The following is a 25,243-nucleotide window of genomic DNA, read 5'->3' on the forward strand; positions in this document are numbered from 1 at the left end:
TCAAAACAGGAAATGTGCTTACAGTGATACTTTAACAATGGAAATTTGTGAGGAAAATATCTGTAATATGTTGGCAATAACACTTTATACTTATTTGCGATCTCGGGAAGCTTTTGAAGCCAGTGGAGATTTGAAATGTCAATATTGAAATGTGATAATGGACTGTTCATGAAAGAGAAAAGAGGCAATAAATGTAAGAGCTGAAAGAGTGAGTGGTGGAAACATTTTTAAAATATTATACAAATATAAGGATCTTATTAAAACGGTTTATTGTTGAAAAAGAAGTCACAATTCCACAAAGATAATTTTACACCAAGAGCATGTGAATGTGCACACACATACATAAGGGCTTTTTATGCAACAATTCAAGAGGTAGCAAATAATGGTCTTGTGTGTGTATGGAGGTGACACGATGACCTTTCAAAATGGCATAGAACTTAACAAACCTTTGCCAAACATTTGTCTCTAAGCCTCAACCGGAGCCAGACACAGAAAATCCAAAAATCAACAAAGCTCTGGTAAAATCAACTGTCAGCCGATGTTCTATCAAAACATACCATGAAATTCCAGCCTTTATTGTGGGCCTCATTATTACTACAATAAAGGAAAACAATGTTCCATAATTGTTAAATATTTGCACATTTTTTAAACAGTAGCAATTTCCTGTTTAATTTTCCATTTATGTAAAAAACAAACGAATTCAACTTGGTTTTTAACTGTTCAAAATACAGTTATCTGATATGATGTGGAACCAAATTTAAAGGTTGTTTTAAACAAACACTAACAATTTCTTCTAGCTTGCAAAGTATTTCAGTTCAGTTAAGCAGATTTGTTTCATTTGGGTGTGGTGTAGAGACTTAAATATAAACCAAACCAGAACCTGGAGCTGGTTAATGAAGGTAAAGGTAGGCATCCAGTATCCTAATGATGAACTTCAAGATTCAAAGATAAAGAGGAACAAATATAAATACATATAATAAATTAGTTGTTGTCTTAGAAGAGCAGTGATACACACACACACACACACACACACACACACACCTTTTTACCCACAACCAATAATCCATTTAAAACATGCATTCTCCATGTAAAATATTGCACACTAAAATATCCATCAAACTATTCTCACCATTCCAAGTAACTTAGCATATATGGCTTACATTGTAATGCAGCTTGTGCGGTCTTTCAAATATAACATATACTAAAATAAGAGACTAAACTTGTCTTTTCAGTTCAACTTGCAGGTTTAACTTTGGCCTGCTATGTGCTCAAATGTAAACGTCGTCGTTCTTCCTTCATTTTCTTTATGGCACTTGACATATTAACACCCAAGCTGCTAATCTAATAACATTTATCATTAAAAAAAGCAGCAATTTGAAAAATCAAAAAACACTATACGATGTAATGGGAGAACTTTTCTGTTATCTTTTGTTTTTCTTTCTGTCGGTTTTATTATTGTTTGTAGAATAATACTTTTTACTGTACAGCCCATTGGTCTACTTTGTAGTGGAAAGGGCTTTATAAATAAACTAGACTTGAGAGAAGAATCCTCCCTAAGCATTGTGTTTTCGGTTTAGGATGAGGGGGCAAAAGGGAGGGCAACATTGTAGGCTTTACCAAAGCAATATAGATGTCTGGTTGTACCCAATCGAAGATTAACTGGCACAGAAAAAGCATATGGACTATACACTAAGGGTGCGTTTCAATCAGCTCCCTAGGTCATGAATCAGTTTATCGTGTTCACAAATTCGGGCACTGGTAAGGTCCCTGACTCATTACACACTTGTACACGGTTAGCTTGTGTGTTTGTGCTGAAATATAATTAAATAACGCTAATAATAATTAAAACACATCTAATATGTGTCATTATGTTTTTTGAGTGGGCTCACGTGATTTGTTTTGTGCTTCAAAATTTCCGGTAAGGGTACATGGTGAGCATTGATGCTCCCTAGTTTTCACTGAGCATTGTGGAACTTTTTAGGGAGTGAAAATGGTCCACTGGAAGGATTTTTGCGATAGAGACAGCCTTTAAAATGGCTGACTCCCTGATCAGTGCCCTGACTACTGAACTAAGGAGCTGATTGAGACGCACACTAAGAAGACACTCAGGCATGCAGTCAGTGAATTCAGAACGCATTACACAATCCAGGAAAAAAAAAGAAGAGAGTATGGAAAGTTCCAACAGTAGGCTTCAACAATTTTCTTTCTTATTTGATGGATGTTTAAAATAACTGAAGCCCAAGTGAAATTCACCATGAGCTTTATGCGTCACAGTCAGTAAACTTGACAGAAGTTGGAATTGCTTGTTGAATAGGTCTCTTGGCTGGTTGAGAAATGCCCTGAGTTTCATGCTGATGGTCCTTGGATCCTTTTAGGTGAATGGCATATTAAAGGAGAGAGACTCAGATTGGCATTCCCATGTGTCAGTCATTTTTTTGGCCTTGCTGGACACCACTATACCCAATCTGAAGCACCTTTCCTCAGGCAGAGCCTCTCATGTTCTCAGCTTGAGAATGACCGTTGCTAGCATAATGAAGAAAGTGTTCCAGCCCAGAGTGACCACAAAGCCTCGCCAAACCATCATATGGGACAGACCCCAACCTGAATGCAAAATTGGAGAATCAGTGCTCAGTAACAGGATTAGTAACCAGATTTGACAACAGATAACAAATCAATGTAAAATCATTGGAAATAATGTTATTCTTTAATCTAGGGAGTCTGGTTTCAGACTCGATCGGAATCGGACGTTACCTCCCGATCAGGACTCGGATATATATGTAATGTATATATATTCTCATTATTTTTGAACACATCTATAGTTATGCGATGGCACAGAGTTAGACCCTTTTGACTCCACAAAGAAACAGCAACGCGTGCGGCATGACATCACTTTGTTGACATCACCAAAAGTGAAGAATTTATGTTATTTATTACTTGATTGTTTAAGCTACCTCACAGAAGTGCTCTGTTTGTTAACAGAGTTGTTGAATGTTTAAATAAGGTGAATTAAATAAAAAATAAGGAACATCCTGGGTCTGTTTTTTCGCTCTTCTTTATTCTTTTTTTATGTACGTATTATAGAAGTATCGGATCGGGACTCGGTATCGGTAGATACTCAAAATCAAATGACTCGGACTCGGACTCGAGGGCAAAAAAACCTGATCGGGACATCCCTACTTTAATCTGTGGAAGCCTCATTTTGTGAATCTGTTGATTTACATGAACCATCTGAACAAACCAATTCACTAGGATGAATCAGATATCAGAACACTATATATGAGAGAGAGGAACATTTAGGGCAGCTGCTGAGTGAACTAAACTTTATGTAGATAGTCTGGCTCTGCAAATAGTCAGAAGTAAAATTGAAATGACAATAACTACTCTGCTGTATGTCATGGTTTTATCCATTTTTAATTATGACTCCTTCCAGAGCAGTTATTTTAGTATCATTTATATTCATAATATTTTGAATTAGCTGAACATTTTCATATACTCATTTATTTAAATATTAATAAAAATATTTAGTAATTTTGTTACATGCTTTTGTCATGTTTATTGTTTTTAAATATTTATATTTAGACTTTTTATTTCAGTAAGTTGCTTACGTTTTGTAAGTTACATTTTTGATTGAATATTTATTTATTATTAATAATAAAAATAATTTAATTTGAGCTTTATATTTAAAAAAATTTTTTTTTTAATGGTTTCAGTTTTCCTTAACAATAACACCATTGTTCCCGAGCGATGTTGATGTGATGTCATCATCATAAACCATTATCATAAAAGAGCTCAGGTAGATTAATGAAGGGGAAAACCATGTTTGTGTACAGTCTGCAGATTTTCAGTCACATGACCAGTCTCAGCTCTGATCTACCCTGTACAGACAATCAACTTCAATACGTTCGAACTTGAACTTCAACTGTGTGGCATCCTTGTCTATCCAAGCGTTTCCCAACTGTGAGCAATGCTGATAGGTAAACAGCAGGGAAGCTGTGCGTTTAATTTAGCAATGGAGGCAGACGCTCCTCCTGCTCCGTGAATAATTGAGATAGAAGAGTGTCAGGTGTCCTGGAGTCTACTGTAACTCAAGATGTTTGTATCAGAGGGAAAATGTTAGGTGAGTGGGACTTCATAGAAGATTGTTGCGTGTGTGTGTCGGCTGAAAACAGCACAGAAGAGACGTTAGTCATTTGAGGTGTGCGGGTAGGAGAGTGACTTTGAGGTTCGTGATAAGATACTAGAGACACGCTACAGACTCCGTTTCCATTAAGTGTGGTAGGTGAGAAGACTCTATCTGTACCAAGTATGCAACTCAACATCACTACAACCATCACACTATCTGTCATCTAGATGTTCACATGTAAACATTCTTAATACTGTTGCCTATAATGATGTCAAAAGTACTTGTATTATGGTACCAAGACAACAGCCCTGAGTGGCAACTTAAAAAGTGTCAAAATACTGAAACTATATACAAACACACATATACATACATACATACATACATATGTGTGTGTGTGTGTGTATATATATATATATATATATTAGTGGTGTAACGATACACGTATTCGTATTGACCCGTTCGGTATGAGGCTTTCGGTTCGGTACGCATTACAAACTGAAAGGTTCATTGGACCATTTTGTTATTTCAAATTTAGGTGTGCAGCAAGCGCGCTCATAATGTAAGAGATGCTGGCACGACCACAACATTGCCCAACATCAAATGGCAAACGTAATGAAAGCGTAATGAAACTGCGCTACTCGTTATTTTGTGCTTCACGGACCATTTATCAGTTTGGACCAATGCAGAGCGAGCCGATCTTGATCAAGCAACACTGTTACTACACAGCGCTAAGAGATCCAGTAAAGAAAGCATTTGAATTCGCCACTGAAGTAATAACATCGCTGTGAGATCTAGTGAGAAGCATTCACATTTCTCCGTTATTAACAGATGACAGCGCTGACGTGGAAACCAGGAAGAAACATTGTAGGCCTAACATACTTTCAAGTAACGTTACATCGATTTTATTTTGACATTATGAATAAAATTGCTGCCCTCAAATGTTAATCTGAAATAAAATAAACCTTTGTTTATAACTAATACAATATTAAATAAAAAAATGTTTTATAAGGAGCTGTTTTTGTTATACGCAAGTATAGCTCCATCATTGCTCAAAGTAAAAAATTATCATACTTTATGATGTTAGTTTTAATAAAAACTAAAATAAAAATGTAAATCAGGGAAATTTCTCTGGCATTTCTTTTTTTTGCTGTATCGAAAACGTACCGAACCGTGACACCAGTGTATCGTATTGAATCGAACCGTGAATTTTGTGAACCGTTACACCCCTAATATATATATATATATATATATATATATATATATACACACACACACACACATATATTTTTATTATTATTATATTATTTGTTTTACTAATAATTAGGCTTAATAAATATAATTGACTAAATAATTATACATATATTTATATTAGATTTTATTTTAAATTAAATTAATACATTATAAAAAATGTTTATCAAATTAAACATTACAATATTTAAAATATTTTTATTTTTATTATATTAGAATTATATATTATAATATATTAAATATTTATATTATACAAATATATACTATTTATATACGGAAATATATATATATATACTAAAATATATATTTTATTAAACTAAAATAATGTAAAGTATATAATACTAAATAAGAAATATTTTAAGTCTACATGGCATTATTTAAATGTAATATTTACAATAATATTTTATTTTTAAATGCTGTAGTATCGAAACTGGCATTGAGTATCTCAGTGGTCCTTGTGTGTACCACAGAAATGTTGTTATCGGTGCTATATTTTAAATCATACCTCTGTACATGATGCAGCGCAGGGCTTCAGATGCGTAGGTCTGGGGCAGGACTAGACTCAAATAACGCAGAGGATACGGGATACACTCAACCGGCCAGATAACACCTACAGGAGGTAGATAGAGGAACAGAGAAAAGACTAATTGAATTAATGTATAACTTTAATCCATAGCATCTTATATGTTACCTTACCCGTGTGTCTGTGAAACATCAGCAAACCATAAATGACAAATTATCTTTAATATGAGGTTAATGTGCGTTAATGTGAGGCTAGAATGGTAGAGCTGGTAGAGAGGGTAATTGGGGTAAAGACCTCACTAAAGAGAATTCCCTTCCTTTTCTTTACAATAATCATCTCATTTTTATCTCATCAATCAATCATCATTCACTCTGTTGATTTCGCTCCACTATCAATCCACAATTTTATTCACTGTGTTATCACATCCATTAATTCACTGGACACACCCAGATAGTATGGCCCTCAAATAGCCCTTATTATATTTTTTGGACTGCACCATTTTAGGGTGGAGGGAAAAATGACAGACAGTCTTAAAATAGAGGGCTGCATCAGTACTGTTGTGTGAGGATTAAAGGTAATTTAAATATAAATATTACCAAGTAAAATAAGTCACAGGGTAACCTTATGCAATTAAATAAATGTTTTAACATATGTGAGATCAGACTGTACCGCTAATGATGAGGTTGGGGTAGAAGATTCCAAGAGCCGCCTGATTGGCCGACTGCTCGTCATCGATAGCAGAGGAGATGACCAGCCCGAAGGAGATTCCCGTCACTCCCTGCAGCACAATCAATGAGATCACCAAAACCAGAGATCCTTCGTTGGGAATCTGCAATAGATAGACATCAGAAAGATGGTGATAATAATGATGAGATGTATTCCTGTATGCCAGTGCACAGAATACACACACACACACACACACACACACACACACACACACACACTGGTATGTAATGACTGGTAGGCAAGTTTCCCCTCTCCACTTCCTGTGAAGTGATATTTCAATTCCAGTGCCCTTTGGAACGTACCCCTGATCTAAGGAGTCAAATATACCATTCTAACATTATGTTGCAAAAACAATACATATGTGTAATATTTAACAATAGGTTGTTTTTAAAGAGGGTTTCATATTGACAGTGATCTGGACATACTGGCATGTTACAATCCCAGAAATCTTAAGCAAGTGTGAAGAGCATCTTTTGCAAAGCTCTTAGCTCTTATTGGCTGATTTCACAGCACATGCTAGTCAGTGCAGCGTCCTCGCTGCTACAGTTACACATCAGAAATAGAATCTTTAATCTACAGCTGGGTCTGTTACCAAAGCAATCCTTTCGTTGCTGTGGTGGTCAAGCACAAATCACTAGATACGAAGCAAGGAGTTATTTATGAATAAATATACTTATATGACTCAGTCCCAGAGCCGTTTCTAAAATGTACAGAGCACAGACCCCAAATACCCAACAACAGCTCTGCTCAGTCCAGATATGTTTCTGAACATCTACATGAGCAGATAGAAGTCTCCAAAGCCTATAAGGTCAACACATCTGGAAAGATCTAGAATTGTAATGCATTTAAGGAATTAGCCATGTCAGTAAGTTCACTCTCAGGGGCATTTCCTCAATTGAATGAGAAATCAATCCATATTACTAAAATAAAAACACTAATGTGATATTTAAAAAATGAGTAACATTTTTAAAGTAACACTGTCCAACAGTGACACCCGCAGGTAAAGTTACAGCGGGAGTCTGTGTCTCGCTTAAAGGATAATTCCGGTATTTAACACCTTGAGTCTATATTGTAGTTTGTTTTGGATGAACAAGAGTGGTGGACAACATTTTTTTGACAATGGTTCCTCTATCGAGTTTTTGACTATAAAAGAATTGGCCATGGATCCATTTAACATTGGAGTCAATGGGCATGTCCGAAAATGTCATTAAAACAACCTTTAACATTAGTTTTCAAAACTGTGCAACTCACCGAGTGATTAGTGATGTTAGTTGATGTTCCAGAAACAAAAAGTGTTGCAAAATACAGTTTCTGTCGTTTTTTATTCGTCATTTTGTAAAATCCCATTGAATTCTGTTGAAGGACTGAGTGCTCGTTAATATAAATGCACTACCGGAAACGGAAAGGGGGCTGTTTACATTTGGTCGATGTAGTCTTTTTGCTCGCTTCCGTTTCTCATAAGGCTAGCGAGCAGAGCAACTGTGCTCCGGGAGAGTAAGCGAAATAAACAAACAAAACCTTGAAAATATTGAAAGACGTGACAACTGACCAGTGCAATATGAAGTTGAACTCGACTGTGACCGTGAGTGTCCCGCGAGACATAAACATCGGTTATCGCCATCAAGTGGTCGGGAGTGTGCTAACGCTTCAGATTCAAATATTGAGCGGAAGTTACACGGTTGTGAAGTGTCTGAAAAAATAGTCCCACTATAGCAAAATAAACGGATTGGAATCATATATTGCGACGATATATTGTTTATGATCATCAACGAACACCACTAACCACTCGGTGAGTTTAACAGTTTTGTAAACGAACATTATTGGCTGTTTTAATGACATTTTCGGACATGCCCATTGACTCCAAAGTTAAATGGGTCCATGGCCAATTCTATTATAGTCAAAAACTCGAGAGAGGAACCATTGTCAAAAAAATTTTGTCCACCACTCTTGTTCAATCCAGCCTTTTCGAAGAGACTTCTTCCAAAAAAATAGTACTGACCCCATATTATTAGACGTTAGTGTATTTTTTTATTTATTTAGTTGATAAAAGGTGGAAAAAAATATAGGTAAAATAACCCCTTTCAAAACTCAAGATGAGAGGATATGATTGGCTCTTTGAATTTGGAATAGGTTTTAGTTTGCTTTAGTCTTATGGAAAGACTTCACAGTGGACTGTCTGCAAGCCAACAGTCTATCTGATGTCTCCCAAGTGTAGACTAGAAGGACGGCAAAGGCTGAGGGTGGCATTTGCGACAGGAATAATAATATGTATGTGTTAGCATTAACTATAATTACCATTTCACTTTTAAACAGAAATAAACAGCACACACACAGATTTAACACTACGTGTAATTTATGCTGTATGCACACACACGCACAGATCTTGAATCTTGAGACATACATATATTAATGAGAGATAAACACGTAGCTGGCAAACACACACACATACATACACACTCACTTTGAAGACCAGCAAGATGAAGATCAGCAGAAGGATTATCTGAACACTGATGACAAATAGCTGTGAGAAGAGGTGTGCCAGCATGGTCTCCAGAGAACTTACACCTTTAGAGAAATAACCACACAGAAACATAAATACACAACATACATTCATGAAACACAAACTATATAAAATGCTCACCATGTGTGTTTAAAACTGCCTTTGCTGCTCATGCTTTTATTTGCTGTGGGTGATCAGCTCCCCCTATTGGTAAATCTCTGAAACTGCTCATTCATTAACTCGATTGAAAGTAAGTGCTGAATTAAATAAAAATTAATTGTGCCCACGGCAAAACAAAAACACACCAAAAATTATCATTCTGGAGGTTGGTTCGAAGTGCTAGTGGAGGAGACAACAGACTACTTCTTAATTTAAATACATGAGGCATAGTGCTTAACTTGTTTAGCTGGATTGCGGGTGGTTAGTAAATACGTTTTTGCACAGGTTGTGTTGCTGAAATACTCAAAACAAGTGTCACAATTGTTTAGTGAATTCATCCCTAAGATGTTAAATGATGGCCATCTGGTGGATGTGATCTGTCTCACCTGCCACCCAGCACCTGTCCAGCAGCCCTTCCTTTCTCTCTAACACAAAGGACAGAGCGGTCAACCCCACTGCCAGGTAAAATGTGATGCTGAAAAGAGAAAATAAAGTAGAGAAAGGTGACATTGTAAAGAGGTCTATCATGTTGCAATAGTGTTCTCGGACACTGAAGTAATATTTATGAGGGGCAGTAAGTGTGTTGGTGTGTGTGCGCATTAATGGTGTGTGTATGTGCACCTCAAAACGGCTCCTGGAGTCACAAACGTTGTGAAATCTGTGTTCTCACTGCCATATATAGGTTTTTCAAACTATAACATCACATGAAACAAAAATAAGAAGGCCATTTTAAGAAAGAAAGAAAAAGAATAAAGAAAATTCAAAAGACCAAAGAGATAAAAGAAAGGATAGAGTAATCAAAAGGGCACATATAGAGGAAAAAAGAGAAAGACAGGATGGAGAGAAATATAAGATATTACCAGTTTTATGCAAAAGATATTACAGAAATTCTTAAATATTTGCTATATATATATATCTTTGCTCTGTACTCACTTTTATAGGGAAGGCCACCATGTAAGATAAACTCCCCAGCTTTGTCTCAATAAAAGCCTTTTGAAAGAACAAGGAAAATAGTTTAGTGAATGATGGGGAAAAAAGCTTAAATGTAATTGTTTAAAACTTTTTTATTCACCTCGAAGGCCTCATGGAGTTTTTTCTGTAGCATTAGGGCAATCTGTCGATCTGAAATGTAAAAAAATTGCTTCATTTTCTTGCCCAACTCAAACAATGCTAATCATATAATTTAAAATGAAGCAAACTAGAAACATGCCAAATAAAAACATTTCCAATGATGGTCTTTTGAATCCAACTTCATGTACAAAGATGCATGCAAAATTCAATATAAATGAGTTGAACTGACATGTAATTAAAGGAATAAAGGACACCTTCGTGTGGCAGAAGTGTGAGGTCACATGAGTTCAAAAGCGGAATAATATTCATTGGACTAAAAATAAATAAAACTCACTAGTCAGGTCCAGCCAAACATGCACAGATCCTCCCTCAATCACATCTCTGGAGACTCGGGGCTGCAGCATCCTGCACACACGCAAAAATAAGAAGAAAAGCTTGAAATATCATTATACTAATTTACCATTTAAAACTCTAGTTATATTTGTAACAAGGGCAAAGTTTGTGTGTGACATTTAAATAGCTCCAGTCGGGACAGAGATGTACAAAAAAATATCAGAGACACAGATGGACAGACTGAAACAGAAAGACAAGACGGACCTGCTTTTCTCCCCTTAAAAACACTGTTTTTCACTCCTGCTGCCTCTCCCAACACTATTCTCATCAGTCTCTCTGGTACAGTCATTGTCACCGCACACACAACACCTTATTTACATGAATGCTTGCGTTTTTTAGGCTGAGGGGACTTAATGACTGATGAGGTAATGACTCAGAGAGGCCTGAGGTTTCATGTCAGGGATGGGCCTAAATTTGCATGCAAGAACATATGTAACGCCTTAAGAGGCAGAAATCTTTTTTTACCAAGAGTTCATTTGAAGTCCACTTATAAAGATAAGTGTTGAGTGACACTAGTGTTTTTAGTTCCTCAGCGAGATGATAGCGCTGATATTTCAAAAATCATACACAAAGGTACTGGATTGATTAAGTCTAGGGGTAGTATTAACAAATGCTACAGTGTAAAAAAAAATTATGTTTAATATGCTAATTAAATTTGAACTGGTTATTTGCAATGAATTGGTCAAAAGAGTCAAATTGTCTGAAAATTTTTATTTTATTATAAATGTATAAGATCAAACGACAGCTTACAAAATGTAATATTAATATTAAAAAATGATGATGTAACTTCAATGTAGCAAGCTATCTTTACTGTTATCTAACTTGTAGTGTAACTACAAAGGTTAGCTTTTAGTTTACCTTAGCAAATTTTTCTGTAGGAGGAGTTTGTAGCTTAGCTAGTATCTTGCCCAACACTTTCTGTTTTTAGAAACATTTAGCACTTGCTAAAAACCAATACTGCATATTGACTTGACTGCATATGCACCTTTCTGAATATTACAACAAAAACATAACACCTTCTTTCAGGTTTAACATTGCTAACTTCTGAAACAGTGGTGCTCACCTTTTGGTTAGATAGCTGGTGAAATTCTCCCCAAACTCTATGACACCCCAGTATTCCCCATTACGGATACCAGCAAAAGCTTCAGAATGAGACAATTTCACCTGCAGAAAGGAGACAGGAAAACTGCAACACTGGAAGTAAATGTACAGTTTTGCTCACAACTATTTATAAACTAGTTCATTTGTTGAAGTGAAATTGAGAAAAGAGGAAGTGAGAGAGTTAGTCTCTCATCTCTATTCTAAGGGGGAAGATTTATTGTGTTAAATGTAGTCCTATACAATCTTGAAATGATACGTCTCTCTGTGTAAATGTTGACCTTGAAAACAAATGTGTGCTTACCTGGTGGACACTCGTGTTGTCAAGTAAGGACAGCAATGTGGCACTGTAGGCACTGGGACTAGTTTCATTATTGACCACAGCCACGTCAATGCCTTTGGGGTCTCCACCAATACACAGGCACATCAGACAGATCTGAATTACCGGCAACAGGAACTGGAAACAGAGGGACCTGAGCACAAACCAGATGAACATACACAATTGACTGATTTGAGTTGAAATATTTTGATTATCAATATCGTTTTGATTATTAGGATATCATTACCCTGGCATTCTTCTCATTCGAACCAACGTCTTGATCATCAGCGCTGCAATGTTGCGCCATTTTGGTATGATGTGTCTGGCTCGCACTTTCCATTCAGCTGCAAAGACACAAGAACATTTCAACTGCAAGCATCAGTTTCAATGGTGATCAATGCTATTCTAAATATGTAATCAGTGACATTTTTGTCAATCTTGTATAAAAGTGGCTTTCTGTTTCAGTTTTAGTTTAGCTTTTGCATGCAGTATTTTAGAGCAAGTGAACTTCTACCTCTTTGTTGTACCTTTATATTTAGGTATGTCTGGTGTGCTCTTTCTCAGTATGGGCTCTCTGCTCTCATCTCTCATATTGTCTGGAGACGGGCTGTTGTCCAGCAGACGGCCCTGCGGACTCTGTCTGGAGTCCATCTGATCGAAGTTCTCACAAAGTTGCAAGAATGCACTCTCTAAAGTCTAAAGCACACACAGAGATGAATTTCATAAGTTTGAATCATACCGAAACAGTGCATGTACATGCATGTGTGTGTGTATACTCACTGCTGCATTGTGTTGCTTCATAACAGAGTCTGGGGGACCTTCAGCTAACAATCGACCATTCCTCATCAAACCCACCTACAGAGAGAGAAACAGTGCTATTTTAATAGTTCCTCTATCATAGCTTAGAAGACTGTTTCTTTCAAGTGCAAACTTTGTCTCAGTTGATTTACTTACAAATTTTCTCAAGGAGGACAAGTGAGACAATTGCTGACAAAGCAGGAGCACAGATATAAATTAATGTGGACAGCATAGCTCAGATGATTTGTTCTTGTAAGAATTTGATGAGAAATACTTGAGTTCATAGTGAGATCTCCAACTTGGCAAGCCTGAGCACAGTTTGAGAGACTGTCTCTTTAGAAACGCCAAAGGAAAGGAGACACATGTGAGATGTGCTAAAGTAAGACTAGAAGAAACAATTGAGATCTTATTTCCTAGAGGTAGAGAATGAGAGCGACAAGACGCTAAACAGATCTGGAAAGGGGTGGGCCATGTTGTTAAGGAATAGTTCTCATATTAAGGAATTCACATCACTGTTCTGGGTAGGTATTACTTTAGGACAAGTGAATATGTGAGTGTACTGTAAATAACCATGTTATGATTGTGTATTTGGTGTCTCAGTGTGTCATTTGTTAATGTGACTAATAAACAGAATGTAGCAATTGTCTGGCTGACGCTACACAGCCAGTACGGCATGACCTCAAGACAAACTGGTGAAACAACCAATTGAATGGAAATAAAATTAAACCATAGAGTCAGGTGGCTTAAATCTTAAATCTGGTGGCTCCAGATTCTTCTCCTATAATGTGTTGTCTGATGTCTACCAGCACCCTTTTTTTGATGATATACACAGTAATGTCCCTAATTATAAGTTTGTCAGTGGTCTAAAAACCAGCATTATGAAACAGTCTAGTCAAAACGCTACATTACATTAATGCATTTGGCAGACGCTTTTATCCAAAGCGACTTACATTGCATTTCAAGGTACATATTTACATTCTTATCAGTTCTTGCTTTCCCTGGGGAATCGAACCCATGACCTTGAAGTTACAAGCGCCAACGCTCTACTGTTTGATTCATTAGTTTCATGAAGTGCACAAATGCTTGCTCTATTTACGTGCAAACACGCGGCACTGTTTGTCTTGTAACAAAGAGGAACGAGCAGCCGCAAAATCTGCCGCAATATCAGCTTTGTTTGTGCTAGTATTCTCTGGGCGTGTTGCAAAATCACCCTGTGCGTCACTGGATAAACTAGTTTGGTTTTTGACTGATCACAACTCCACATACCGACACAACCCCAGAAACCACACTTCAGATTGGTTGTTTGATTTTGACTTTGCACTAAACGCTAACCTGCATTTAGTGCAAATATTTGCTAATTTCAAACATAAAAGCTCACCTGAACATTTTTACCAAAAGCTAATTTTAGGGTCATGTAATAAGCCACAGTACAAAGTACATTTGGCAGATGAGCCACGACTATAATATGGGATTACAGAAAGAAATCTGTATGAGTAATACTGACACACACGACGCACACATGCACGCACGCACGCAATTAAATCATGCACTTCTGTTCAATATCCTTACATTTAAACTGAAATGTTTTAGGCCTTAGTGAAATTGCTAAAATACTAATAATACTATAAATTGTATCAAGACTTTATCACAGCATCATGTAGTGAAGTCTGAGAAGGTCAGTTTTAAGAGTTGGAGTGAATTCTGATACAGGTTTGTTGTAGGTCAGTTCAGGATGGTATCTTACCGTATTGGCTTGTCTGGCCTCCTCAATGTAATGCGTTGTAATAATGACGGACACCTGTCCTCCTCTTACAATGTCTACCAGGTGCTGCCATATCCTGCAAAAGTGGGAAGTTTTTTTAAACGGGACTTCTGTCTTTATGAGATTTACATGGTTGCATTTGGCAGATGCTTTTATCCAAAGCAACCAGTCATGCATATACTTTTTATCAGTACGCACATTCTCTGAGAATCAAACCTATGAATCCACAAAGCTAACACCGGTGAGATTTGAAGCTAAATTCCTTTAAGAGCATTATGCCAAGAACATTTTTATATGGTAAAATATGCCATGATTTAAACTACAGTTCAAAGGTTTGAGGTTGGTATGTTTCAAAAATAATAATAATAATAATTTTATCCAGCAACGCCACATTAAATTGGTCAAAAGTGACATTTTGATATTAAATAAATGCTGTTATTTGAAATGAAATACATCATGTTTTCCAAAAAACATTAAGCAGTATGATGGTTTTCAACACTGATAATAATAATAATAAATGTTTCTAGATTAGCATATTAGAATTATTTCTGAAGGATCATGTGACACTGAAGACTGCAGTAATGATGCTAAAAATTCAGCTTTGCCATCACAGGAATAAATTGCATTTTAAGAAAATGTTAAAACAGAAAACTTTTATTTTAAATTGTAATAATGTTTCACAATATTACTGTTTTTACTGTACTTTTTTTTATCAAATAAATGCAGCCTTCGTGAGCATTAAAATCCTTCTTTCAAAAACATTTTAAAAAATCCTACAGAACCATAAACTTTTAAACAGTTTTTTTTTTTTAGCTACCACAAAGATAAAGAGATACAAATGTTTTGGTTTATTTTGCAATAATAAATTGTAAAACAAAAATTCTGGTGTGCATGTTACGCATGGGCTCCTGCCTAGAAAAGGTGTTATGACAATGTTATGTTGTATTGATGTATACTGGCTGCCTAGGGAGGGGGATGTTTTGGGATTGTTCTATTGTTATTTTAAAATCAAAAGAAGGAAAATGTAATGTTCCATGTTTTACAATATGTTGCTTTATTCCTTCAATAAATAAAAAAATAAAAAAAAAAGTCCAACCCCAAACTTTTGAGCGGTAGAGCATATGTAGTAAATTGAGGCTTTTTGCGCAGCACACAATGCATAGGTTAGTATCTTACAAAGCAAAGCTCCCCAAAAGGGTTGCAGGCTTAGACAGGCTTGGCCCATGGTCTGTTGTGTAAGAGGATTTCAGCAGGGTTCAACAGAGTCCCACCGTAGCATATGTGATCTCAACATAAAATTTAACCAATTTATATTCAAAACTAAATACAAAAATATATGTTTCATTTGATGTCAGCTTTTCTAATCAATAAAACATTCTAATTAATAAAACCACTGATAACACATTCAGGGGGCTGCGGTTGAATATATGAAAAGTTTTTAGTTGTTTTCATTACACACCTGGATCTATGTTCTACACAGTAATTGCTGCAGCATATTAACCATGCAAGAATGTGACACAGTGACCCTCTTTTTACCCATACAGACTTCTTCCTTTGTGGCTACTGCTCCTTCCACATGTTCTTTACTTCCTTTTGTTCATGAATTACTCAATCTCAAGATTAAATGGGGATTGTCTGAGAATTTACAGCATAAATCTCCTTATCTTGAAAAGTTTACAATGAGTTATAATGGTTCGGAATCTTGAACCTTCAACCTTTACATTGCAGGATAATCCTAGGCATGCCACTTACTCAGGATGCACTCGCACAGAAAGATCAAACAAAATCATGCAAAAGAGTCAACTGGGATTTGTTTGCCAAGCATTGTGAAACGTCCTCATACTACAAATGCACTGAGGCAAGCCTTTAAAATGTTTTTTTGAATAATTATAATATTTAAAAAAATTAACAACTGAAGAAATTAAGGAATTAACTTCAGGGTGTGAAGGTCTAGGTTTCATTCTGCAGTGGAACAACAGATACTGGGAAAGCCTTTAATCTAATAGGAATGCCAAGAGGAATGGCACAGGAATACATGCAAGCTAAAATGAAGCGATGAAGTGGAAGAGTGGAAGAAAGGAGGGGTACAGTATAACAATCTCAGAGTCATGTTTTTAGAATGCAGTACAAGGTTCACACACACACACACACACACACACACACACACACACACACACACACACACACACACACACACACACACACAGCTGACGCTTCCAGACTCGTAGTGCTGGTAGTTCAACGAGTGCATTGGAGAGTTAGTGAAGGGGATGGGAAGAAGCTGTGGAAGATAAAGATGGATGAATACTGGGATAGAGGTATGTAGTGCATACTTGGCCCGCAGAACAGGGTCCACTCCCACAGTGGGCTCATCCAGGATCAGAAGTTGTGGGTTCTGAAGCAAAGCAGCTCCAAGAGAAACACGCCGGCGTTGGCCTCCACTGAACAAAGTGAATAAAAATATATGTAAGTGATGAGTTATGAACTGTCATCAAAAAACTAAATTGCAGACATCTGTACTTGTTTACAATGAAATGTGTGTTGTGGCAAAAACAATATTTAACAAACACAGCATTCCCAGGCAAAAGAGACGTCAAGATTCAAATTGTATTTAAAAGAAAAATATATTTATTCTTGCAAGAATAGTTCCCATTCTAGCCACACATGCTAGCTGCAGGCCGGGGTGAAACTCCAGCCTTCACAGACCAGTTTGCAGGCCAGAGTGAGACCCAGATAGGTGCTTTACTGGTAGTTTTATTATTGTTCTCATCAAAGCATTCTCTAAACACCCACCCCAGAGGGCAGGAACTGGGGAACCCCCATGGTTGCCTCAACCCCTCCCTAGCCTGGGGTCTCATCACCTCTGTCTCAGTGTCACACACACAGCTGTATCAACGTTACAACATAAATCACAAAATACAAAACACATGGCATTCATTTGTTATCATTGAGAAAACAAAATAAGAAATAAAAGATTAAAATTGCTACTACATGTGTTTTTCTACGAGCTCTAATTTATAGAAAACATTAAAACAAATAAAAATAAATTGCATAAGTAAAAAAGAATACATAAAAGAATTTGTATAAAAATGTAAAAAAAGAAAAAGAAAAAAAAGAACAGGTTGCAATAGAATATAAGCAATAACAAAAACTATAAAATATAAGTCATAAAATGTTCTATTCTCAAAAATTGATTGACGCTCCCTCATTTTCCTTGGACCTTATTCAACTAAACATGATAGAGTAGTGGACTCTGAATGGTGTTCAGTCCAAATGCAAAAGCAAGTTTTATAAACAATATTTGGCACAAGAAATACTTCTTATTGCTAACACATTGAGCAACTATTACACTAAAAGGCCATAAATGAACATTAATAAATTAAACGATAATTAGCTAATCACAAGGCATCACAAGACCTACCAGAACTCCACCTTAACTAACCAGATCTGTCAAAGAGAAACTGACTTTGACAAACTAGTGTGATCTCTAAGACATTGTCTTGCTTTTCAGATGGATGAACCCTGCACAGAGCCGGCTCATTGCTATGAAAACAAAACCAGACCGACCTCATCCAGAGGACAACACCGAACTAAACGTTTAATGCTGCACATCACTCTGCCTTAGTGAAAGACAATCTCCTCTGTGTAGATAGGACTTACTTTTTAAAATAATGTTAATAATGATAAACCTTATTTCCTTCAAACAGTGGACACACAACAGTCACAAATAGCACAGAGGAATTAATTCATCTTTCACTTCATCTGCGTCAGATATCTATAAATGTCAACAAACACGCATTAAACAAGTGTACTGTATTTAATGGTCACCATCTTTTAGATTCATTCAGCTGTAATTGTCCACATAATAGCAACTCTAGTCACATGACCATTTGACCCTCATAAGACCACTATTTTCCCAAATGTTTTGAATGCATGTAATTTGGTAAAATTTTTCATTTGTAAAAGCTCTGATGAGAATCATTGCTGTCAGGAGAGTCAACAAAGAAAACTGGGTCACACATGATGCCTCGTTTTGTTTTATCCTCCTCGCTCTCTCAGAATTCTGTGATTGTTTACTTAGCCTCATTACGTTTCAAACCCATTCATTCCAAACCCAAAAATATAATTGTATTTATTCTGTGAAACATAAAACTTAAATTTCAGCCTGTTTCTCATGCAAAGCTATTGTAACACTTCAGAATAATACTCACAGGTTTGGAACGACATGCAATGTTTTTTTTGTTTTTTTACTTTTATCAAAGGGATAGCTCACTTAAAAATGAAAATTGTGTCAATTTTTTCTGCAACAATCATTGAATAGCACAAGTCATTCTACCTGAGATTTCTCACAAGGCTGTCTTTCTGCGGCAGGTCTAAGAAGTCGATGAGGAAATTGATCCTGGCTTCTGTGTCTTTAGATGAAAGGCCATGAATTCGACCGTAAAACCATAGTGTGTTGTTGATAGTGAACTCATTGTACAGAGCTATGTCCTGAAGGCAGATAGAATGAAAAAACAGAAAGAGAAAAATATATGAGACTCAAGAGGACTCACTTGTTAGAATAATCTTAGGTTTAACACTAGGTTTTACAGGTACACCAGTCTCTCCTCATCTCTCACCTGTGGCATGTATCCCACCATTCTTCCTGGCACTTCATGTCCTGGGAAAGCTGGTGGTTTCCCCAGCACTGAGATATGACCATGAGAGATCTTTAGAGTTCCCACAATGCATTTCAACAGCGTAGTCTTCCCACAGCCACTTGGCCCCAGCAACCCATAACTAAAGACAGGGGGGGGGACATATCCAAAGAACAAGTCATTCCTCCACAGAACATTAAGTATGATAAGTAATTCCAATCCTTTAGGCGCCACTGAGTAGGTCACCATATATTTTAATGATTTTAAAGTAAAGACATAGAACATTTTTGTAACATTGTATATTTCAAATAAATGCTCTTTGAACCTACTATATTTACATTTCACAATATGACTGTTTAACTGAATTTTTTCCCAAATAAATGCAGGCTTTACTTTCGAAAACAAACAAAAAAATATTACAAGCTCCAAACATTTGACATCTGAAATAAAGTTAGAAACAAGTAACAAGATACAGACTCATATGCTCAAAAGACACGTGGGTGATACAGATGTCTGTGAGGGGATTTAGGAATAGGAAGTGACAAGTGAGAAATGTTAAAATAAGACACAAAAATCAAGCCGAGAATAGCAAAAGATCTACTAGCTTTTCAGTACACTCCACCATCAAAACAAGACTAGAGCTAGAATTAAAATAATTAAAACTTTTCTTTCTCTAAAATCTCATTCAAACTACTGTCTGCCAGGCCGGTCACAATGTTTAGAATGGAATTTAGGTTTTAGGCCAGGATTTAGTTTCTTCAACCCCCCAGTATGGAGTATTTTAGAGTTTTGTTGTGGTACTATTGAAGAACGCCTAATGGACGAGGCAGTGGAGACATATGAATGCATGTATAGTATGTGATATGTCACGTAAATATCATGTCAGCATTTGGGCATGTTTTCCTGCATAAAAATGTGAACATGCTAGATTGGTGTAACCTGAAGACATTTGTAAACACATTTAGAAAGAGAATATACTGGACTCACATTTGGCCCTGAGGTACTGTCAGGTTGAGATTGTTGAGGACTTTAAGTTTCCCATATGAGCGACACACATCCCGACAGTGGATTGCAGTGCTGCAACTCCCGGCCTCCAAGTCAGTCTTCATAGTACTACCGCTCTCCAAACTCTACATATAAAAAGAAGGAAAGTTTACGCTATGGTATAAAAAGAAGGATTGTCCCTTCTGATATAAAACGATTTCCATGCAAGACAACACATTCATGCTTTAAACAACACCACAGCAATAAAACTGGAGTAAAAGCTCACAAAAGAGACAAAACGTAACAAAAACGTAAAAGAGAAACGTTTACAGTGGGTGTAGAAATGTATTTTCAACCAGAGACACCAGTGACTTTAAATACCCTTTTTGCTGCTCAACAGTGGCTTTTTTATAGCTGCCCTTTTAATACAATTCATTTGTTTAACAGAAACTTTATCCGAGTTCTGCTGTGCTCTAAATCACTAAGAAATCTTTTGAGTTTTGACAGTTCGACAATCTGTATTCAGTTTTCGCAAAATATTAGATGTTTTCATGCCTTTTGCAAGACATTGCACCATTTCATGCTTTTCATCTTTAGACAGATCTTTCTTCCTCCCCATATTACATGAGAATTGTGTTGAATTGGCTCTATCACTCTCTCTCCTCTCCACCTGTATCTGGTGTGTGGTGAGGGCACTGGCGCCGTTGTACTATGGCTGCCGTCGCATCATCCAAGTGGATGCTGCACACTGGAGGTGGATGAGGAGATGACCCCGACATGATTGTAAAGCGCTTTGGGTGTACAGTAGTACATGAAAAGCGGTATATAAATGCCTCATTCATTCAATCATTCATTTATTCCATATTCCAGAACAGCTGGGATATCGAACCACATGGAGTTCCATTAAAACTACCATCTAACTCCCTGGGATGATCAACAACTGATGGATTTGTTTTTGCAGTGGTTTGGACCCACACATCACCTCGTGGATACCAGCTGGGGTTTCTAGCATAGCGTTACCTGGACATGGTGCTGGGGATGAGTGAATCTTCCTTTACCATTGGTGAAGTGTTTGAGGACAACAATCCCAGTCTGACAGCAGTACAACCTGAAAGCAGTACAATGCTCCCAATTCAGGTCTTTCCTTCCAGAATCACAAGTTTCATTATTCTCTTGTCCATCCCAAGGTCCCTTGTCTCTGCCTGTCCTGTGTCAACCATAGAGTCTGTTCTTGCCAAAGAACCGACAGTCTCCTACTATTCCCCAATCCAGGAAAGCAGCATCTAATAGTACGGATCTGTCATCTAAATTAGCGGACCCCTTATGTCAGCACAGGCGGCAATGAAGAAGGTTTCCACACTTTCGAGTCCCCTGAACACAGTCCAGAGTCCACTCCAGTCCCAGAGCTCAGCCAGGAACCCTCAAGTCATGTTATTACAGGACTGCCAGTGGTCCCAGCATCCTCAAGCTCAGTAGTCACAGCGCTACCTAGTTCAGTGGTCTCTACTCTTCTGTCTTCCTTGCTTTGGCCTCAGAGGCTGTCCCTAGTCCCCTCATCCCTGCCACAGAGGCCATCCTAACTCCCTTATTCCAGCCATGGGTGCCACTCTTGAGTCGTTTGCCTATAAGGCAGTGAGACAACAAGTCAGCTGCCTAGGTTTCCGGTTGCAGCCTGCGACTGACAGAAGAGTCAACACTTCCATGCCTACCTTTCAAAATAAAAGTTTTGCATCAAAAAAACAGAATAACGTTGTTTGTTGTTTCTTTGACACACTCCGCGACCCACGCAAAACTGTCTTACGACCCACTTTTTGAGAAACTATTCTCAAATATTCTCAAACTATTCTCTATAGCAACGTCATGCACTGCATGACTTATAAACCCAAACAAAATATGAAGCCTAATTTCTGATCTTTAAATTGATTTCTTAGCAACAGCTCCAATTTTGTAACTTAGTATGCTCTTTACAGATGGAGCAAACTGGGTCATCAACACTGTAATCTCTCTAGCTCCTGATTCTTTTCACAGAATCGCTCACTCAATCTCGGCAAACTTAATCTCAAAAGTTTAATCGCACAGAAAATATTATCAAGATCACTAATCTTTGCATTAAGGTTGTCCTAAAGAAAGGTAGACTGATGACGACTTAGATTTGAGCACATTTGGTTAATTCTATTTCTATTATTATTATAATGTTACTCAAATTCCTTAAGATTAAACATACAAATTAGTAGTTTATTAGTGGGCTTTAATTAAAAAAAAAAAATGGTGGTGTAACTGTCTGGAGATTGTAAACAAGAAAAGTCCAATTAAAATGCTGACACATCAGTGTGACAAAATGATGTAACGTTAGGCCTGCAATTATTTTTAATTACGTTGTGTAAGTTACACTCATACACTACATGTGCAACCGCACAGTCATTAAATAATATATTTGTAGAAAAGTCTAAATGTTTTGTTTAGAAAATGTATAAAAACACAACGATTAGTGTTCCGAGAATATGTATTTTATTCTATTTATCTTTTATTTATCATCGACTCGTGCGTTTTTAATTCTCGTTGATAGAATCCTGCTCACAGATGTTTAAGGTGATGATGTGAAAAGAAAACTGTTTACAAGAACCGCTCGAATGGAGCTCAGCTAACGTTAACTTGGAAGTCAGCTGACAATTTCGTTTCAACATAGCAATTTTGAGCAGCTGAACTGGTTTGGTATTCAATATCTTCATTGTTTTAGGAAGTCCCTAACAGCTAACTGTTACCTCTGTCACAGCAGCACCTGCCTGAAGCTTCACGAGCTGTGTGGGTCCTTCAGACAAACTTTCCTACAACTTCCCTTTTTACAGCCGACCATCAGTGATATAAAATGTAATTTCTTCGTTAAAATATGATTAAAGACAAATTACAACAGATTACAAAGCATTAGTTTCCATAAGTTTCTATACAAGTTCAAATGAGCGTCAAATGAGCGTGGTTAACCGTTTAAACGGCTGTTTAATAATCTACAAAAACGTAGAAAGAAAAAGAGATTTTACCAAGCGGCTTTAAAATCCTTGAAGAAAAAAATCACGTCGATTAAGTGAACAGTCCAGCTGTCCGATCGAGCAACAGTCTATCCTGCCTCAGCTTTATCTCATGACAGGTGCAACGATGCGCTGCGCTTGTTTAGCTGATCTTGATATTTGCCTCCTCTACCAGTTTACCGACAAGCCCCGCCTCCTGAGCAGTTTGCCTCACTAAACCAATCAGCTTCTGAGAAGCTTCACAAAAAAAATATGTGATTGGCCAGTTGAGAAGTCGTTCAAATAGCCATTGCAGTGGTACAGCAAAGGGCAGGAGGAGTGTTGTCAGAATACCGGCGGGGAAATAACGCTGGTTGCATGTATTTACAGCCTTAAGCAAAAAAAAAAAAAAACACTTAAAGTAAGAAATCATTTAGTGATAACAACTTACAATTACAAATGAGGGTTTAAGGTTTATATTTACGCGGTATGTTGCTGTGCTTCTGTGATGGGGAGTCTGACTCATTTACGCGAGTCGGTTCTTCTGAACTGTTCATTTTAAAGAACTGGTTCAAAACCCGGTTAAGAAATAATTGTTGCATGTTACGTCCTCCTGACCATAGTAGACTGTAAAAAGAATTGGTCCTGACGAAACAACGCCATCGCGTGGCATATTAACACGCGTTAAAACGCCCCAATAATGTCATAATATATGCCAAATAGCTGTTTATTAGATTTTATGTAGACGGCTGTTTGTTTTAGTTCCATGCGTCCCAGATTAATTTGTTGCAATCATGATATAGCGCATAAAACAAGTCATTTAGAACCTAAATATAATGTGCATTTACAACAACAAAGCAATATTCAAATTAATTTACACCTCTTTGCTTAAATAGTTCTTGCACGTTATGATTAACGCCGTAGTTGTGTTACTTATCTGCGTTTACGCTGCCATTTTTTTTTACTTTAATTCCAATGTATTTTTTTTTATGGTTCAACTAAACGATTCAATTAAAAGGTCCGACTCAAAATAACGATTCGCTCGGACATCTAGTTACATTCCGCTTCTGCGTCATGGGGAGACACTGCAGTAGCAGAGCAATCCGTCTTCTGGGCTCCAGGCTCCACTCCAGCCAACACATTACATCTATATAAACCTTACAAACACGAATGAACGCCTGTCGAAAATCAGTTTATGACTGCTCTAGGATTCGAGTCTCAAAAAGAGACCATCATCAGATAATCACGTACAAGGCTATACATCGTCTGCAAATTGACAGATGTCGTATTATGTGCAGGCTCTATTAGTGTAAAATATAAGCATAGTACAAATCTAGAAAAACACAATAACTCACTCGTTGCTGCATCTCTGTGCTGTCGTTAAGCACTTCCTCGGTTCCGTTAACGGACATGATCACCGGGACGGGGATCGAGATGCGGCCGGTGAGGAGCAGCTCTCGGTTCAGTGCGCGCAGATGAACGGGTTAACTCATTCTGCTCCAGATCAGAGTATAACTGCAATCTATAAACGCTTAAGGGGAGTTTGAATAGCATTCATTCAAAAAGCTTTCTGATCACCTGTGCATCTTTTCTTTACTCTCCAATTCCGACAGCTGCGATTAGGAGCTGTGCAACCCATCTAGGTCGTTTTCCTCTGGGGGAGAAAAGCACTCTAGAGTAGAAACACGTTATTTGCATGAAACATGGAGACATAGAAGTAGGCTATGGGGAGAGCGAGAGCAAGATATTAAACATATGAAAAAAGATTGAGAGATAAACTGATATAGTAGCATTGTATACAAACAGGAGAAAAGTACATCAAGTACATCAACATTTGGAAACAGCAACTCCCTCCTGATACATAAATCACAAGAGAAGCTAGACATTTCAGATTGGCTAG

The 25,243-nt window shown here is 37.2% G+C and overlaps 1 protein-coding gene across 2 annotated transcripts; it reads right to left on the reverse strand.

Annotated features, from left to right (window-relative positions):
• Nucleotides 1-247: 247 nt before the first annotated feature.
• Nucleotides 248-24,999, reverse strand: abch1 (ATP-binding cassette, sub-family H, member 1). 2 transcript variants are annotated; one of them, XM_079634120.1, is made up of 20 exons: nucleotides 23,377-23,542; nucleotides 20,345-20,487; nucleotides 19,340-19,499; nucleotides 19,057-19,211; nucleotides 17,054-17,161; nucleotides 14,703-14,796; nucleotides 12,941-13,015; nucleotides 12,688-12,856; nucleotides 12,408-12,504; nucleotides 12,146-12,314; nucleotides 11,807-11,907; nucleotides 10,685-10,755; nucleotides 10,352-10,401; nucleotides 10,213-10,269; nucleotides 9,901-9,971; nucleotides 9,666-9,754; nucleotides 9,082-9,185; nucleotides 6,564-6,723; nucleotides 5,877-5,981; nucleotides 248-2,601 (listed from the first exon to the last, which is right to left on the reverse strand). In XM_079634120.1, the coding sequence occupies exons 2-20, from the start codon at nucleotides 20,464-20,466 to the stop codon at nucleotides 2,495-2,497; spliced, it is 2,064 nt and encodes a 687-aa protein (XP_079490246.1). In that variant the 5' UTR covers nucleotides 20,467-20,487; nucleotides 23,377-23,542; the 3' UTR covers nucleotides 248-2,494. The 2 variants fall into 2 exon arrangements, with proteins under 2 accessions (XP_079490246.1, XP_079490245.1); XM_079634119.1 differs by lacking the exon at nucleotides 23,377-23,542 and adding an exon at nucleotides 24,699-24,999 and having other exon boundaries at nucleotides 260-2,601.
• Between the last annotated feature and the right edge of the window lie 244 nt (nucleotides 25,000-25,243).

The sequence above is a fragment of the Phoxinus phoxinus genome, assembly GCF_949152265.1.
Source record: "Phoxinus phoxinus genome assembly, chromosome: 13".
Classification (NCBI taxonomy): domain Eukaryota; kingdom Metazoa; phylum Chordata; class Actinopteri; order Cypriniformes; family Leuciscidae; genus Phoxinus; species Phoxinus phoxinus.

Excerpts from the sequence above, each read along its gene's own strand:
- abch1 (XM_079634119.1), bottom strand. The coding sequence starts at position 24,755 with ATGTCCGTTAACGGAACCGAGGAAGTGCTTAACGACAGCACAGAGATG. Across the intron at positions 19,500-20,344 it reads ACAGTACCTCAGGGCCAAAT|TTATGGGTTGCTGGGGCCAA; the intron begins GTGAGTCCAGTA and ends CCCTGTCTTTAG. Across the intron at positions 12,315-12,407 it reads CGAATGAGAAGAATGCCAGG|GTCCCTCTGTTTCCAGTTCC; the intron begins GTAATGATATCC and ends GTTTGTGCTCAG.